The 14,900-nt window shown below is 41.3% G+C and overlaps 2 protein-coding genes across 3 annotated transcripts in view; one reads left to right on the forward strand and one right to left on the reverse strand.

Moving 5' to 3' along the window:
• Positions 1–1,341: 1,341 nt before the first annotated feature.
• ATG12 (autophagy related 12) lies at positions 1,342–5,484 on the reverse strand. The gene is made up of 4 exons (XM_037372617.1): positions 5,224–5,484; positions 4,910–5,046; positions 2,847–2,909; positions 1,342–2,478 (listed from the first exon to the last, which is right to left on the reverse strand). Exons 1-4 carry the CDS (start codon positions 5,390–5,392, stop codon positions 2,419–2,421), a joined length of 429 nt encoding a protein of 142 aa, XP_037228514.1. The 5' UTR covers positions 5,393–5,484; the 3' UTR covers positions 1,342–2,418.
• Positions 5,485–5,494: 10 nt separating this feature from the next.
• AP3S1 (adaptor related protein complex 3 subunit sigma 1) overlaps positions 5,495–14,900 on the forward strand; it is a 35,358-nt gene continuing 25,952 nt past the window's right edge. For both annotated transcript variants that reach the window (XM_037372615.1, XM_037372616.1), the window contains exons 1-3: positions 5,495–5,764; positions 9,143–9,234; positions 11,883–11,994. In XM_037372615.1, the coding sequence (XP_037228512.1) occupies positions 5,696–5,764; positions 9,143–9,234; positions 11,883–11,994 (273 nt within the window). In that variant the 5' untranslated portion in view covers positions 5,495–5,695. The remainder of the gene's footprint in view (positions 5,765–9,142; positions 9,235–11,882; positions 11,995–14,900) is intronic.

The following is a 14,900-nucleotide window of genomic DNA, read 5'->3' on the forward strand; positions in this document are numbered from 1 at the left end:
CAATTTAGTAGAACTGGAACCGGCAGTCATTAAAAGGAAAGGAACAAATAAAGGCAGCCACTTACAGCATTCGGGAAAGGGAAAGCAAGAGCTAGATCAGGTGAGTCATCACTATATATACACTAGGGGCTGAGGAATAATTGGGGCTGGAGAGAAGAGTTAAGAGCAGAAAAATCCTGGAGCAAACAGAAATAAACAAGTATTGTTCAAGGAACAAGCTGAATCTTAAATAAATGAATAATTAAGATCTGCATGAGTAAGTTACCCAAGTTCAAAAAAAGATCAATAATAGAAATTCAGACAGACCATTACTGGGGGCTTTACGTTATTGGACTATTACCTCTGAAGGGATCAAGCAAACATTTTTTTTGTTCAACTTGATAAAAATTACCTATAGATTCAACATGAAAGACAACCTTCTACCATTAGCTGGCAAGATACAATGACCTACAGTTCTCCTTCACCTCAAGATCCTAGTGGGGTTTTATTTGTTGTTGTTTTTTTTTTTTTTAAAGAACAACATAACCCCCCCAAAAAAAACACCAAAACACCCCCACACACGCAAACCAACCTTCTTGCATCACTTCTGAAGAGCACATTTGCAGTGTATCAGTAGTTTCATTTGTTGAGATCAAATGAGGTAAAAGGCACCAACAGAACATTCTTTAAAGAGAGCCAGACTGGTAGCTTATCTTAGGTAAACACACTGCCACGCAGGAGAACAAACTACTTATGTTTGTGAGGCGGACAAGTGGACATATTACGAAAAAGATTAAAAAAAACATCCAGGAAAAACAAGACAAACGCCTTTGTCCTCGTGTGCCCCCTAGCGGCTGTGCCAGGTTACGCGGGCCCCACGGTAACCGGGCCGGCGACCTCCTCGAGCAGGCCGGATCTGAGCGCTTACCTCTGCAACAGTTCCCTTCAACAGATAATGGTTCATGGGATCAGGGCTCTGAGCAGGCAAAAGTACGGCTTATTTGACGAGTTTAAGTTTACAGCCAATTCTGACTTCTTAGCTTAAACCAATGAATCCAGGTTTTCCAGTTAAGAAGTGACAAAATGTATCAAGCTGTCCAGGTAGGGGGCATTCAGTGCACGTGCCTGTGTTACTGTGCCATACAGGCAGGCTGCATGCAAACTGCAGCAACAACAGCAGATTAAGCTGAGTATTAGTTCTCCAGAAATCCTCTAAGGGTGGACACAAGTTGCAGAGACCACGCAAGAGCTACTCACACATGGAAGAGCAACCAACTGCTCAAGACTATCACACAAGCATGCTTCTAGAATTACATCAGGGACCAAAACTGTCATCCAGCATAAGAACATTCTGCAAGCAAATGACTAATGTTTGATTTAGTCAGCTTAAACAAACATAACAGATTGTACAGCAGGCATTTAAAATAAACTCACAAAAAACCACCCCCACCCCCCCAAGCCCTCCAACAAAAGCAAAGGTCAGCACCATAGTCCAGATACCAAGTCCTCCCAGGATGAGAAAAGAAAAATTCTCATTATGTTATTTATGATTTATCAAAAGGATATAAATGCATTCTACTTTGTTGATGGAACATGCAGCTGGTGAACCTGGAAAATAACAAGGGCCAAAAGGAGAACAGATACCAGTAGCTTTTTAGCACCTCATGTCCACTTCTTCATTAGCTGAAGATGCAATGAGTAGTTGCATCATTCAACTAATGATGCTAGTTATTACAAGAGAAACACTTTGTCAGCTGCTAGCTCAACCTTCAACGAATCACTACACAGCTTGGGCGGGAGGAAAGTATTTCTGAGGCCTACCATTATGGTGAACCGTTTAAATGAGGTACCTAAACTACTGACATGATGAAGGCACAGGGTGGTATATAATCTAATTACTTCAATACCTACATATTAACTATGAGGAAAAAAATGAAAATACTGCCTTGCAATGACATGAGATGGTGCATATTCAAGATGAAGACTTCACAAATAATAGAACGCACATAACAGATGTACAGCATGTCAGAAGTTAAATGAATCCCAGGCTACATGTACAATAAATGTCCCCTTTAAAAGGTAACTGTTATCTTCAGTACAGCATACAGAGTGACAGGACCGTCCAGTCAGTCCTCCAGACAACTGTGAAAGAGTTTCCCTTCAGATACAGCAACCGAGAACTCAGCAGCAAGACAGCTGGCTCACTCTGTAGATGGCAGATGAAGATTTTTTCTGCATCTCAGATGTACGTCAGAAAAAAGCTACATGATCGGATAGCATAGGTAACTCTTCTTTTATGGTATTCATCTGCGTAATTTTTATAAATGTACATAAGCAGAAATACAAAATTCCTTCTTTCTGTGTGTTTACAGATTGAGTTTAAGTTATTCCCTTCTCCATTTTTGAAGACAACACCTAAACAACTGTACGGCTTGTCATTCATCCCCATGCCTGAGTTTTGCAGTAATGCAGTACAAGCTTGCCATCACTTCCAAAACACTGCAAGAAAAAAAGAAGCCAAAAACAGAGCCATTAGATTATTCATCAGCTTGCACATACATGAAGCGAAACAAACAAGCCCCCCACCAGGTAATTGTCATGGAATACTGCAAGTGATAACAAAGCTCTTAATCATAATGGGAGACATGACAACATGCTGCCTGTGAAGGAATGCATTTCCAGAGACTGCATGCAGTCATGTCCCTTCAGATCATACTCATACAGATCTGTGAATATCAACTACATTACATTCAATCCAAGATATTACCAGCATAGCTAGGGGCAGTAACAGATTTCAAGTGTTTTCAGAAGTGTACTAACAAATTCTGCTAAGCACATTTGGAAAGGATATGTAAAATGAAAGTCACCTCATAGAGGGTCCCAACTTCTTGGTCTGGAGATGGAGCAAAAGACTGGTTTACATAGATGAACTGCAACAAAAGAAAACAGAAGGACATCTCCCATAAATCTTGTAGACTGCAAAGAATAAACATTCTGCAGGCTCAGGTGAGTAAATCTGTCCTCTGTTCACCATTTATTTTATTATCTTTACGGTCCACACAAAAATACCACAGATTAGTATTTTCACTTCAGTGTGGAGGGACAACATGACTTCCAGGAGACACCTCAGACCGGCTAACCAGACCAAGCCAAAGCAAGCATGCCGACTTCCTTCTCCTGCAAGTTCACCCACTAGTCTTCCATACAGAAGCACGAAGTGAACTCACTGGTTCAGTTCTTGCTCTTATTTTTAGTACCCAAACCATTCCCACTACTCCAAATTTGCTCAATTAGAACAGAAGTCATAGAAATCAGAATTATTTTGTTCTTTTTAAAGTCAGCCTTCTCACCTCCTCCTCCAATTGTGTATATATATATACAGTACTTAGTCCATAATGTTAAAGAGGGCCTTCGGATCTGCAGTACGAGATGGCAATTATAGCAGGGTATCGTGCTATTTCCAAAGAAGAGTTAAAAAATTCTTGGGGCTTTGTTCCTGAACACTAACCCCAGCCGACAACTATAAGTACTATGCAGCTGCCCACTGAACCCTCCCCTACCCCCGAAAGATGGGGAGGAGAACTGGAAAAAATGTAAAACTTAAGGGTTGAGATAAGAACAGTTTAATAATTGCAACAGAATAAAAACAATATTAAGAACAATTGTAATGAAAAGGAGAAAGAAGAAAAGAGGAATGAAATCCAAAGGGAAGGAGAGGAAAGAAACCCTAAGTGATGCACAACACAATTGCTCACCACCCGCTGACTGACTCCCAGCCAGTCCCCCAGCAGTGATCCGCAAGCACTGGCCAACCCCGCCTAGTTTATATACCGACCATGATGTCCTATGGCATGGAATATCCCTTTGGCTAGGTCTGGTCAGCTGTCCTGACTGCGTCCCCTTCCAGCCCTCTCACTGGCAGGGCCTGAGGAACTGAAAAGTCCTTGACTTACTATAGACATTACCCAGCAACAACTAAAACCATCAGTATGTTATCAGCGTTATTCTCACACCACATCCAAAATACAACACTGCACCAGCTACTAATAAAATTAACTCTAAACCAGGACACTGAAGTATAGCCTATAGCTTCACCACACTGGAAGATTCCATGCTCCTGGTTTTTGGTGGGTTTTTTTTAAGACAATGAGATGGCAGTTAATGAATTAAATTGTTGAGAACACCCACAACTAGTAAATAACTGAACTATTACTGTTCTTTGATGTGTTAAGCTTTTGGAAAAAGAAACACTTCATGATTTCCAATGGATGTTAATAGCTCACTGCTAATCGCAAAATCAGTACAATCATATTTCTGAATCTGTTTCAGCTCTTCCAGTGTTATCCGAAGGCCACTTGGGCTTCACAGGGAGAAACACATAACCAATACTAGTAACACACTACCAAACTGTGCACATTTCCAAGCTACTAATTTTAAAAGAGAAATCAGTCCTATTAACAGTAATTAAAATTGTTTGAGAAGTTCTAAAGGAAACAGACACCAATATTCTGAAAGCCAACCCCAAACACTTTACACTTTTCCCCCAAATACTCCTCCTGTGTACTTGACTTCTAGCTACACTGTGCGTATGAACCTTCCACTGAAATGCATTGCCGCACAACATGCGCACAGCTCCGCATGCCCACATCAGGGAAGAAGAAATGGAGACAGTGCAAGAAGCCCACTGGAGCACATCCAAACCCTACGGTCCAGCTCATCTCAACCTCACACCGTGAAGTTTACTTTGAACAGTTTTACTGCAGCCCCTACCGCAGGTTTCCTGCCCAAAGCCACACGGTGTGGGTTCCAGCGGTGCCCCTGCGGGGTGTGCCCGCCCAGACCCCGGCGGTGCGGAGCCCCCTGCCGCGGCTGGCTCCTGGCCTCCCCGCGACGTGCAGTGAGCGCCGGGCGGCCAGGCGCCTGCCCCTACCAGCTGCTCGGAGGTCATCAGCTTGAGGAACTTCTTGATGAAGTCAACGAGGCCCTGGATGGTGCGGGTCCGCTCCACGGCCCACTTCTTGGTCTTCATGATAGGCGTGTCGCCCACGGCCTTCAGCAAGATGTCAACTGCGGGGGAGGGGCGTGCGTTAAAGACACGGGCCGTGGAACCGCCCGCCGCCTCCTCATTGGCCGAAACCAACTGCTCCCACCATCGATTGGCCAGAGCACCCGCCCGTCACCGCACAAGCCCGCCCGCCCGCCCGCCCGCCCGCCCGCTTCGACGGTAACCTGGCACCCCATTACTTTTCTTCTTCGTGTCGCCGGCGGGCTCCTCGGTGCCCGGCGAGCCGGCCGGAGGCGGGGCCGGGTTAGCAGCCGCCGCTGCGGATCCGCCTTCCGGGGTCTCCTCCCCGCGCTCGCTTCGGCCCTCGCTCTGAGGCGAGGCAAGTGACTTCTTCTCCGCTTCCGCCATGCTGCTCCGCGGGCGGCGGAACTGACGCCACACGCGCCCGCTCCTAAAGGTGCTTTGTCCCTTGCGGGCCACCGCCTTCCGGTCAGTTGACAGGGAAGGGCGTGCGGCCAGAGCAGTTGCACCGCTAACGGCTGAGGATCGCCGGCGCCGTGTTGCGCGCGACCCGCTGCCGCCGCCCGGAGAGCGGCGGGGAAGGGCGGGAAGGAGAAGCAGGCGCGGGAGGGGCGCGGGCGCAGCGCAGCGCAGTGAGCACGGCGGCCGCCGCCGCCCCCCGCTGCCGCCGCCCCCCACCGCCGCCCCACCATGATCAAAGCCATCCTCATCTTCAACAACCACGGCAAGCCGCGGCTGTCCAAGTTCTACCAGCGCTATGTACGGGCCGGCGGGGGCCGCGCGGGGCTGGCTGCCGGGGCGGAGGGCGGGGAAGGGGGGGGCGGCCGGCCGCCATCCTGAGGTGACGGACGCTTCCGCTGTACAGCCCGCGGGTTTCCTTAGGAGCGGCCGTGCCGGGGGGTGGTACGCGGGGCCCCGCCGGCCCGATCCGGCCCCCGCGCCCGCGGCAGGCCCGGCCGCCCGCGGCTCTGCGCTTAGGGCAGCGGCGTGGGCCCAGGGCGCGGGGAGGGAGATGGGAGGTGCTGAGACCTTGGGAGAACCGTCCGTAAGGAAAATGGGATTTCCAGGAAGGCTGTTTCCCCAGCCAGTGTTATTTTCATTGGAAATTGCCTTTTAGCAGTACAGAAGGCGAAGGAAGGGCAGCGGCAAACTCGACTCTGAGCTTGTTTGTGCAAGCGCTACTCCAAACTCCGCCACGATTTTTAGCCTGACTTTCGGCGTCTGCGTGTCTCCATGCTGTGGCAGAGGTGCTGAAGTTGGGGAAGAAGAGGTTGAATGAGCAGATCCTTTTCTTTGGAAACTTTCAGAGCACTGTCAAAACACAGTTGACATGAAAAATAAATTTAATTAAATGGAAAAGTGCATAGGAGAAGACAAGTGGCAGAGCAGCTCTGAAAGTGCAGCACATGCACTTGATCTGAATGAAAAGAAAGTGTGGCCACAGGGAATTAAGAACCAATGTGGAAACAATTGATTTAATTCAAGGATAGGAGATTTTAAAGTAATGTTTTGATCATGCACTGTATTTCCTAGCAAAGAGGCTAAGCTCTGCTTGGGCTTACTGTGGGCATTAAACAAGAAAACTAGTGATGCTTTCTGGAATTACATAAAGAAAATACTCTTTATTTCAGTAGTGCTATTACTTACTTGGATTTGTCATCACTTACTTGCAATTCTGACTGTTACCGAAGTCATATTTAACTTTGTTGTTGGAAGGGATGTATTATAATTCTACCTCTCAGAGCAGAAGTGGTAACTGTGACACTCCAGTTTGCACTGTCAGGCTTTTAATCAAGAGTGTAACTGATATGGGTCACTCCTACAGGTGACTGAATTTGATCCCTTCTCCTTAGAAAGGCAGTATTTGAAAATTCTAACGTGTTTGTGAATGCATTTTCTTCTCAGTTTTGGGCTATCATGCAGATGTCTTTTGTTTACTATTTCTAATTTAAAAATTGAAATGGAATCTTCTCACCTGCACATATTGATAAGTATTCCCCTTGTGGGAATCCCCACTTGGTCTTGGTAACTTCTATTGCAGAGCTACAGTAACTTACTAAAGAAGTTTCCATTTTATTTTCTTTTTTTCCTGTCATTGTGGAGGTAACAATTAAGTAGGTAAATGAAAGACTTTGGAAATGTATACAAAACTTGCATTAATGTGAAATGATTAACTTCCATTTTGATTTTCCATTCAAATGTAATTAAATTCTTGTGTCTTCCCTTACTGTTGTGTAATCAAAGTCCTGGGAAGGAGAAGAAGCAGGGGAAGGAGAGGAGTGAATGGCAGGAGAAAGCCAGGTTTTTCCTGTCAACTTGATTCTGCTCTGCTACTTTCATAACTGGAATAGAACAAATCCTCCGTGCTTAAAGTAGGGTAATATGTCTGTATAAACAAAACACCTTGGAATTTGGAAAACATGAATAGCAAAAGAAACTAAGGAATTGCGTGATTAGGTGATTTCCCTAAAGCTTTGTGGTGCACAGAAACAGGTGCAATTGTCTTGGATATCTTTGCATGTGTGACTTCAGTAAGACAGGTTTATTTATAGATTTTGTGAGACTTGTACGTACTTGAGTATCAATTGAACCAGTACTGGAGGTGAATCTCAGGGTTTTTTTCTCAAGTAGAAGCATCTCCTGCTTTCTACAGAGATGAATTTTGCCAGGTCTTTGAAAGAGATAACTTGTTTGCTTCATGATACCAAAACTTATAAAATGTGTGTAACTTTTTTCCCTGATATATATGAGAATGAAAAGAGTTTCTGCTGCATAAAATGAAGTTAATAATATTTTACAATCACATTTGCAAATTGTAATTTGCAAAATAAATACTTCATGGCAATTCAATAGGAAGACAGATGTGCCATGGTTTTATGTTTCAGAATGGAAGCCTGTGGCTGTAATTTCCAAGTCAAAAATAAGTTTCTGAACAACTTGGTGAATAAGGACAGATTCTGAAAACAGAAGTTGTTTAAAACAGTCAATATCTTGGTTTCTTAAGGGAAGAAGACACATTGTCTTTTGCCTGCCACGCTAGAGAACATGGGGGAAGTAACTGAGAAAACTGCAATGGAGTAAAGCAGGCATAGTTTAAAGAATGCACACACCATAGAAGTAGAGGAGTCTGCACTTTCTTGTTCTGTGTTTTATGGAGCAATTTAATTCTGCTGGAGCTTTTTGCTGATGTCTTTTTAGATTCTAGAGCTTGTTTGCAAAATAACACATGAATTTAAGGTGGTGAATGCAAACCACACCATTGCCAGGCTTTGTATGCTTAGCAGTCGTGCAGGGTACTGCACTGTTCTAGCTGAAATAATTTTTATGATACATGCACCAGTTTTGCTTAGAAGATTTTGTTCATATAATGGTTTTAAATGATGACTTACATGCTTGGGCAGGGATGGGGGCTATCTGTGCTTGATAACTTTAGGGTTCTGTAAAACAAATGCAGGATTTCAGGAACTGTCTAAATTTTTTTTTTACTATGGAAATACAGACTTGTTAAAAATGAGTCCACTTTTACAGAAGTGTAGCAAAAGCAAGTTTGCAGGAATGATGGAGTCACAATAGGGACTGCTGAAGAGTCAAGCAAATTCAGACTTGGAAGTGATGTTTCTGGTCTGCTAGCCAAGGAGTTAATGGCTTAGGAGAGTCTGTTGCTCATGATGTCATTGTGTTGTAAGCTATTTCTGAAAGAGTTATGTATTCTGGGATTTTTAGCTTCCCCATGACCTTCAAGGTTTTGAAACTGTTATCCCCCTTGTTCATGGGTGAAAGTAGTTTCAAAGCAAGTTCATAGTTGTTCAGGCTATGATGGAGATACAAAAAATTCAGAGTGCTTGGGAAGCCTTCCTTGAAGAAACTATTTTTAGATTCTTCAGGGCTTTTCAGAAGTTTATTAAAAACACTTTTTCACCATTGTTTCTCCATAATGTATTCTTCTGCAGTTAATGTTGTAAAAATTTTTTTGTTAAAATGACAAAACCGATATGCAGCTTGTTAATTGGCAGAGTTGAGGCTTCAGAAGTAGATAGTTTGAGGGTGCTGATACAGCTAATGAAATAGAACATAAAGTGTGTGTTATTATTTTTTAATCCCTTTTAGCTTGATAGCTAAATATGTTTTCTTTCATAGAGTGAAGATACGCAGCAACAAATTATCAGAGAAACTTTCCATTTAGTATCGAAACGTGATGAAAACGTCTGTAATTTCCTGGAAGGAGGGTTGTAAGTATCAAGTTTGAAATAAACGACCAATACTTATTGGCTAGCAAATATTACTGCTGATTATAATATAACTTTTAATGTAAATGCTATGTCACCTGAGATATTTTAATACACAAAGAATGGTATTGTGGTGCACCAGGTATACATATTCTTTACTAGCTGAAGTATACATGTATATATGTATCCAAATGAGTTAGGCAATAAAACTAGTGTGTTTCTAGTGCTGTAACTGACACAGTGGCATATCTAGTGCTATAATTGTTTCAGGCTTAAGATGGGGAAGGAACAAGGAGATGATACCTAACCAGTTTCCCTATACTCAAGCTAAAGATTTCTGATCTCAATTGAAGAGGCATTGGCATTTGCCATACTAATTGCGAAAATTAAAATATTTTGTAGCTGGTGCTTTGGCTTGAGCTCCTAAAATTTGAGCGAATAGCCTCTCATAGTAGGATTCCTCAGCCTTTTTATCAGGGTTCAGGCTTTCTATATAAACTAAAAAGGAACAAAAAAATAGGTTTTGAATGTGCTAATTAATGCAGTGCCAACCAAGATTTTTTATTAATGTGGGTGGAACAACCTATGAGAAAAGCTAGAGTTAGATCTTCTGTCTCTAGAAGACACACACAAAATACCCTTTCTTGAATCATCTTGGTTGTTTTTTTCATAGAATCATAGAATTTTTTAGGTTGGAAAAGACCTTTAAGAACATTGAGTCCAACCGTTAGCTTAACAATGCCAAGACCGCCACTATACTGTGCCCCTAAGCACCACATCTACACAACTTTTAAATACCTCTAGGGATTCTGATGTGGTCTTGCTTTAGTTGAAGAGAAGGAATTCTGAAATGGAAAAGTGGTTTAGAGGTATTAGTCGTCAAGAATAGTTACAAAGCCACCTTCTAGGAAAAAGTGTCACAACTGATGGAGTAAGCTCATGATCTCCATTCTAAACATAGAGGTTGTCATAGCCTGTTAAATACTGTAATTGTGGAAATTTCTGATTACTGAAAGTTACTATGCTAATGGCTAAATTTTCTGTGTGCAGAGTCAGTTAAAATGCTTAGCTGTACCATGTCAGCTGTGATGTCTTTTTCCTGATAAAGATGATTCCTGATTTTCTTTAAATTTTTTTTTAATTAAAATTATTCTCTTCCAACTACCCAACTGGTGATTCTGTCATTAGGTTCTTGGAGATTATTTCAAGCTGGAAACATGCTGGCTTGAATTCTGTAAGTGAAAGACAGAAGCTATTTGGAGCCTTTTAAAAAAAGTCACAGCTGTGCAACAAAAAGAAACTAAGACAAAGGGGACAATTCTAGCTTTCCTCCTACTGCTCAATTCTGGAGTTACTATTTCAACGTTTGGGTTTTTTTCAGGACAGGGATCACTTTATACTTTGCAGTTTACCCAAAAGCCTCAACAGTTTATATATAGTAACTAAATTTATATATACTAACTCTGTGTACTGAAGTATTTGAAAAATGTGGGTAAATAAAGCACAAAATAGGAAATGTTAATTGCTACTTCTTTCCACTTTCACATTTGTTTATAATATTTTTTTCTTCTTAATATGCAATATTTTGCAATATTTTGAACTTCTTAAACATAGTTCCTGCTCTTCAGGAAGAAGGGGTTCCCTCTCCCCAAGCATTAATGCAAAGCAGTGTGCTTAAGCAAAAGTGACTTAAAAGATTTCTTGTTCTTCCTATTTAGGTACATATTCTCTCCCTATGATAAAGGCAGAAACTAAAGGGATTAATTATGATATACCAAACAGGTGATACACCAAACAAATTCAGTTCTGGTACAGAATTGAGGGAGAATTATATGTTCATAGCTATATAGATTGAGGCTACAAATATTTTTGTTTCTATTTGAGCAGGCCTCCTACTGCTCAAAGCAAATGTTGGTGATCTCAAAAACATCTTATGATTTATATACTTTCTTTGGGAAGGGTACAGTAGAATAGTGGAAGGAAATGCCCGTTCAGACCTATTTTTGTTTAGTAGTTTGATGATTAATGAGTCCATAAAAATTTAATTGCTTCTGTGACTTTAACACTGCATCACAATCCACTGGTTGTAGTACAGTCTTATTTCTCAAGGTGCCAACCATTTTGTAGCACAAGAGTGTTAACATGTTCTTGGTTATTAAGCAGATTGTAAACCCAATTTAAGGCTTTTTCTGTAATTCAAATGCCAGTCTGAATAGTTTTCTTTTTCTGTTGATGCTTCCCTGAGAAGGGCAGGAAAGGGTTCAGAGGCATATGCTCTGTTGATCTGTAAAGCAGACTAATCTCTCTACAGTGTCCACTAGTGTGTAATGGAAACACATTTAATACCCATTTTTTGATAGAACTGCGTAATCTGTTTGAATTGATTTGAATAAAAAAGTGCATATGTTGTTTTATTATTATCCATATTAATAACAGTAACTGTGCTTTTGTGGTAAATGTAGCTTGGGCTGTCTTCGTACTTAGTATTCTTCCATTGTAATTACATCACAAACTGAAAGTTCTGATATAGTTGGATTTGGGATCTGCAGCCAGCCATTAACAATAGGTTTCCTTTAACTGAAATAACTGTGAGGATTTGCCCAGCTTATCCTGAGATGCTAACTAAGCTTTCCTGTTTTCTTCCTGTTTAGATTAATAGGTGGATCTGATAACAAACTAATTTACCGACACTATGCCACCTTGTATTTTGTCTTCTGTGTGGATTCTTCAGAAAGTGAGCTTGGCATTTTAGACCTCATACAAGTAAGGTTTTTTTGCTGCTTTGTTTTTTAACAAGTGGAATTTTACTTTTAATACTTTAGAACTTCAATATTTAGCTTTGTCTTTTTCTATACTGTTTGGAAGTGAAGAGGGCTTTCATACTGTGAACACACCCGAATTTTTTGCAGTTTTCTGGATGTCTTTGAAAAAGGTGTAAGGAAGCAATTTAAAACCTACTGAACAATCAGCAGCTATTTTTTGCTGCGACTTTCAAGGCCTTGTTTTGCTTGCAGGTGAAAATCGTACTGTTCAAACATTTGCTAGACAAGTTTAGATTGTGAGACCCTTGATACATAAAGGTGTTTATGTCTCACTCACTCATTGTAAGTATATAATAGGTTAACACATCCAGAACCTCTTTGCATGAAACTTCCCTTGTGGCATATGAGCTTTTGGTCAGATATACCTTAGAAAATGAGTGCAAATGCTGCTTTAGACACGTGTTCTGCCTTGGGGGTGTGGGGAGAGGTGAGAAAGAAAGCTGGTATAGGTTCTTCCTGGATCTCAAGAAAGGCTTGGCAACAAAATGGCTTTATGACGTAACTGTTTAATAAAACAGAGTAAGATGAATGCAGACAGTAAATCTTATACCCCTTCAGGTGCTGGGCATCCCATGTTCATGCAGCATACAGTGGAGCCCAGGTAATTTTCCCATGGTGTGCTGTGCAGAGCAGATCCTGTCCCTGGCGAGAAGCTGTCCCTTTTTTGGACCTTTGAGCTGGTACATGATTTCATCAGAAGAAAGCAACTCTATTCCTAGAGGATGTTCTCATGAGAACTTGTTGCTGCAGTTAGGGGTACCGGGCAAGGCCGTGTAGGTGACGTAAGCACCAGTACTAAGTTGGAGCTGCCAGCAGGCTCCTGTGTTACAGTGTGCTGGCTGAGTTTACCGTGCAGCCAGAGAATTTGTGCTACACAGCACAGGCCTGTGCCTGCTCGGGTTGAGTGGTATTAAACATGCAACAGTTTCTTGGTCAGGATCAATATATTCCACTCCTTGATCCACCTACAGTTCACCTTTCCCAAAGACATTATAAATTACAGATTACATTAGTAAGGGACAGGCTTCTCAAGCGCAGTAGAGCAGACATGGCCTGTTCAAGATTACTAACTCCTTGAATACTTGTCTTCTGCAAGGCTCCCAATACAGTATGTATGATTTACACTGTTAAATGATCTGTATCATCTCAGCAACAAAACCCATGTCTGGTGATATGATCACTCTTATGTCAAGAGAACTGTTGACTACACCAGTGATTTTTCAACTTAAAATTTGCACATAAACAATTATAGTGATGCATGTTAGTGTAGTCAGATGTGGCAAAAAATACATTCACACCATGAAGTGATGCATGTCATTACATAAAATGGGTCTTGGAAGCTTGCACATCAAGAGAATTGATTTATTCCATAAGTAAAATCTGCAATACGCTGAGATGTGGGCCTGTATCTATTGATTATTCACTGCAGAAAGCACGGTGAGCCTTGAAGGTCTCACAGTTCCATGCAGACCTTTATTGGAGCTGTATAGCTTCTCATAGTCACCTATTAGCATTCAGAACAGAGGGCTTTTCTGAACAGTAGATCCAAATTGTCTTTCTGAGGGTAGCAGGGAATGAAGCTGGTTTTTGAGATCCTTATATCATCTTTGGTTATAGAAACATTCTGCAATACCTGAACAGTACAACTTACTGAGTGAGATACACAGTGGCCTTACATGTCATTAACAGTTTGTTGTACAGAGTTGTTTAGTTGCTTGTTGCATAATGTGTCTTCTTGCTTGGAAGTGCTAAAATAGTTATGAACTGAGAAAAGAAACAATATTTCATATGACTCAGGGGTGTTTTTCAAATAAACTGGATATTAAAAATATCTTATGTTTAATAAGGATAAGAAAGACTACCTAGGTCAATCAGTCTGCCCTGTTATGTTTTGCAGGGCCACTATGCAAGTTCAACTAACTTTTTATTTATTATGGTTTATTAAAAATGTTGTATCAGTACCTCCCCATCATTTCCAGTTGCACAGTGTAACCTGAATTGTACTTTAAGGTGTTGAAGCAAATCACTCGAGCTTATTACTACCTATATTTGTATAGCCTTCAAGCTTTCTGAAGTAGGGAGATCTTAAACTTTACTCTAAACTGTGTTGCTTCTTGTGCCAGAAGTGCTCAGATGGATTTCAGTCTCTCTGTCTTTACATTTCACATCCTCTGCATTATGCTGCAGTGTTTGATTACTTGCCAGTATAATTACTTGAAGGAAGCATAAAAAATAGAACTCCTGTTTCTATTTTTCCTGACCCATACAATTTTGTTCATAAATACAGTCTCACCACAGTCCCTGCAGATGTTCAGTTTTCACATTTCTCATGATCATTACTTCAACCATTTGATTTTAAGGTATACAAAGATTAATGAAACATATTTTTTTTCTAGTCTGGCTCACAAGAAGGATCTGTTTAATCCTCTTAGCAATAACAATCAGAATTAAATGTATCTTACACTGGAAAAGTACCCTCAAAGTTTGTTATTGCATCTGAATGCTATGTGCAATGCAGACTGGCAGTATATACACCAAAAAGAGCTTTGTTTTTTGTAGAGAAGTGTTGAACCATTTTCATACATCTTTGTGTACTGTAGTTCAGGGACAGCACAGGTAAGAGTAAGCCATCTGTGGTTTGTTATGAATCATACATAGGCTGAATTGTTTGAATAAGTAGTTAGGTAGAGGGCCAGTTTATGATTTCATGAAAATGAGCTGGTGAAATGAACCTAGAACTCAGTCTAGCACTTTAATCTCTTATAAACTGAATGAATCTATAGTGGATTAGATTACATATGGCAGTCTGCAGTTCTTTTCAGCATGAAGTTTTTGTTGTAATAGTTA

This window comes from Falco rusticolus, chromosome Z (genome assembly GCF_015220075.1).
Source record: "Falco rusticolus isolate bFalRus1 chromosome Z, bFalRus1.pri, whole genome shotgun sequence".
Lineage (NCBI taxonomy): Eukaryota > Metazoa > Chordata > Aves > Falconiformes > Falconidae > Falco > Falco rusticolus.

What these genes read in the sequence shown, in the direction of transcription:
- ATG12 (XM_037372617.1), bottom strand. Translation starts at nt 5,392, where the DNA reads ATGGCGGAAGCGGAGAAGAAGTCACTTGCCTCGCCTCAGAGCGAGGGC. An exon ending in CGGCGACACGAAGAAGAAAA is followed by an intron (nt 5,047 to 5,223) that starts GTAATGGGGTGC and finishes CCTCCCCCGCAG; the next exon opens with TTGACATCTTGCTGAAGGCC. An exon ending in AAGTTGGGACCCTCTATGAG is followed by an intron (nt 2,479 to 2,846) that starts GTGACTTTCATT and finishes TTTTTCTTGCAG; the next exon opens with TGTTTTGGAAGTGATGGCAA.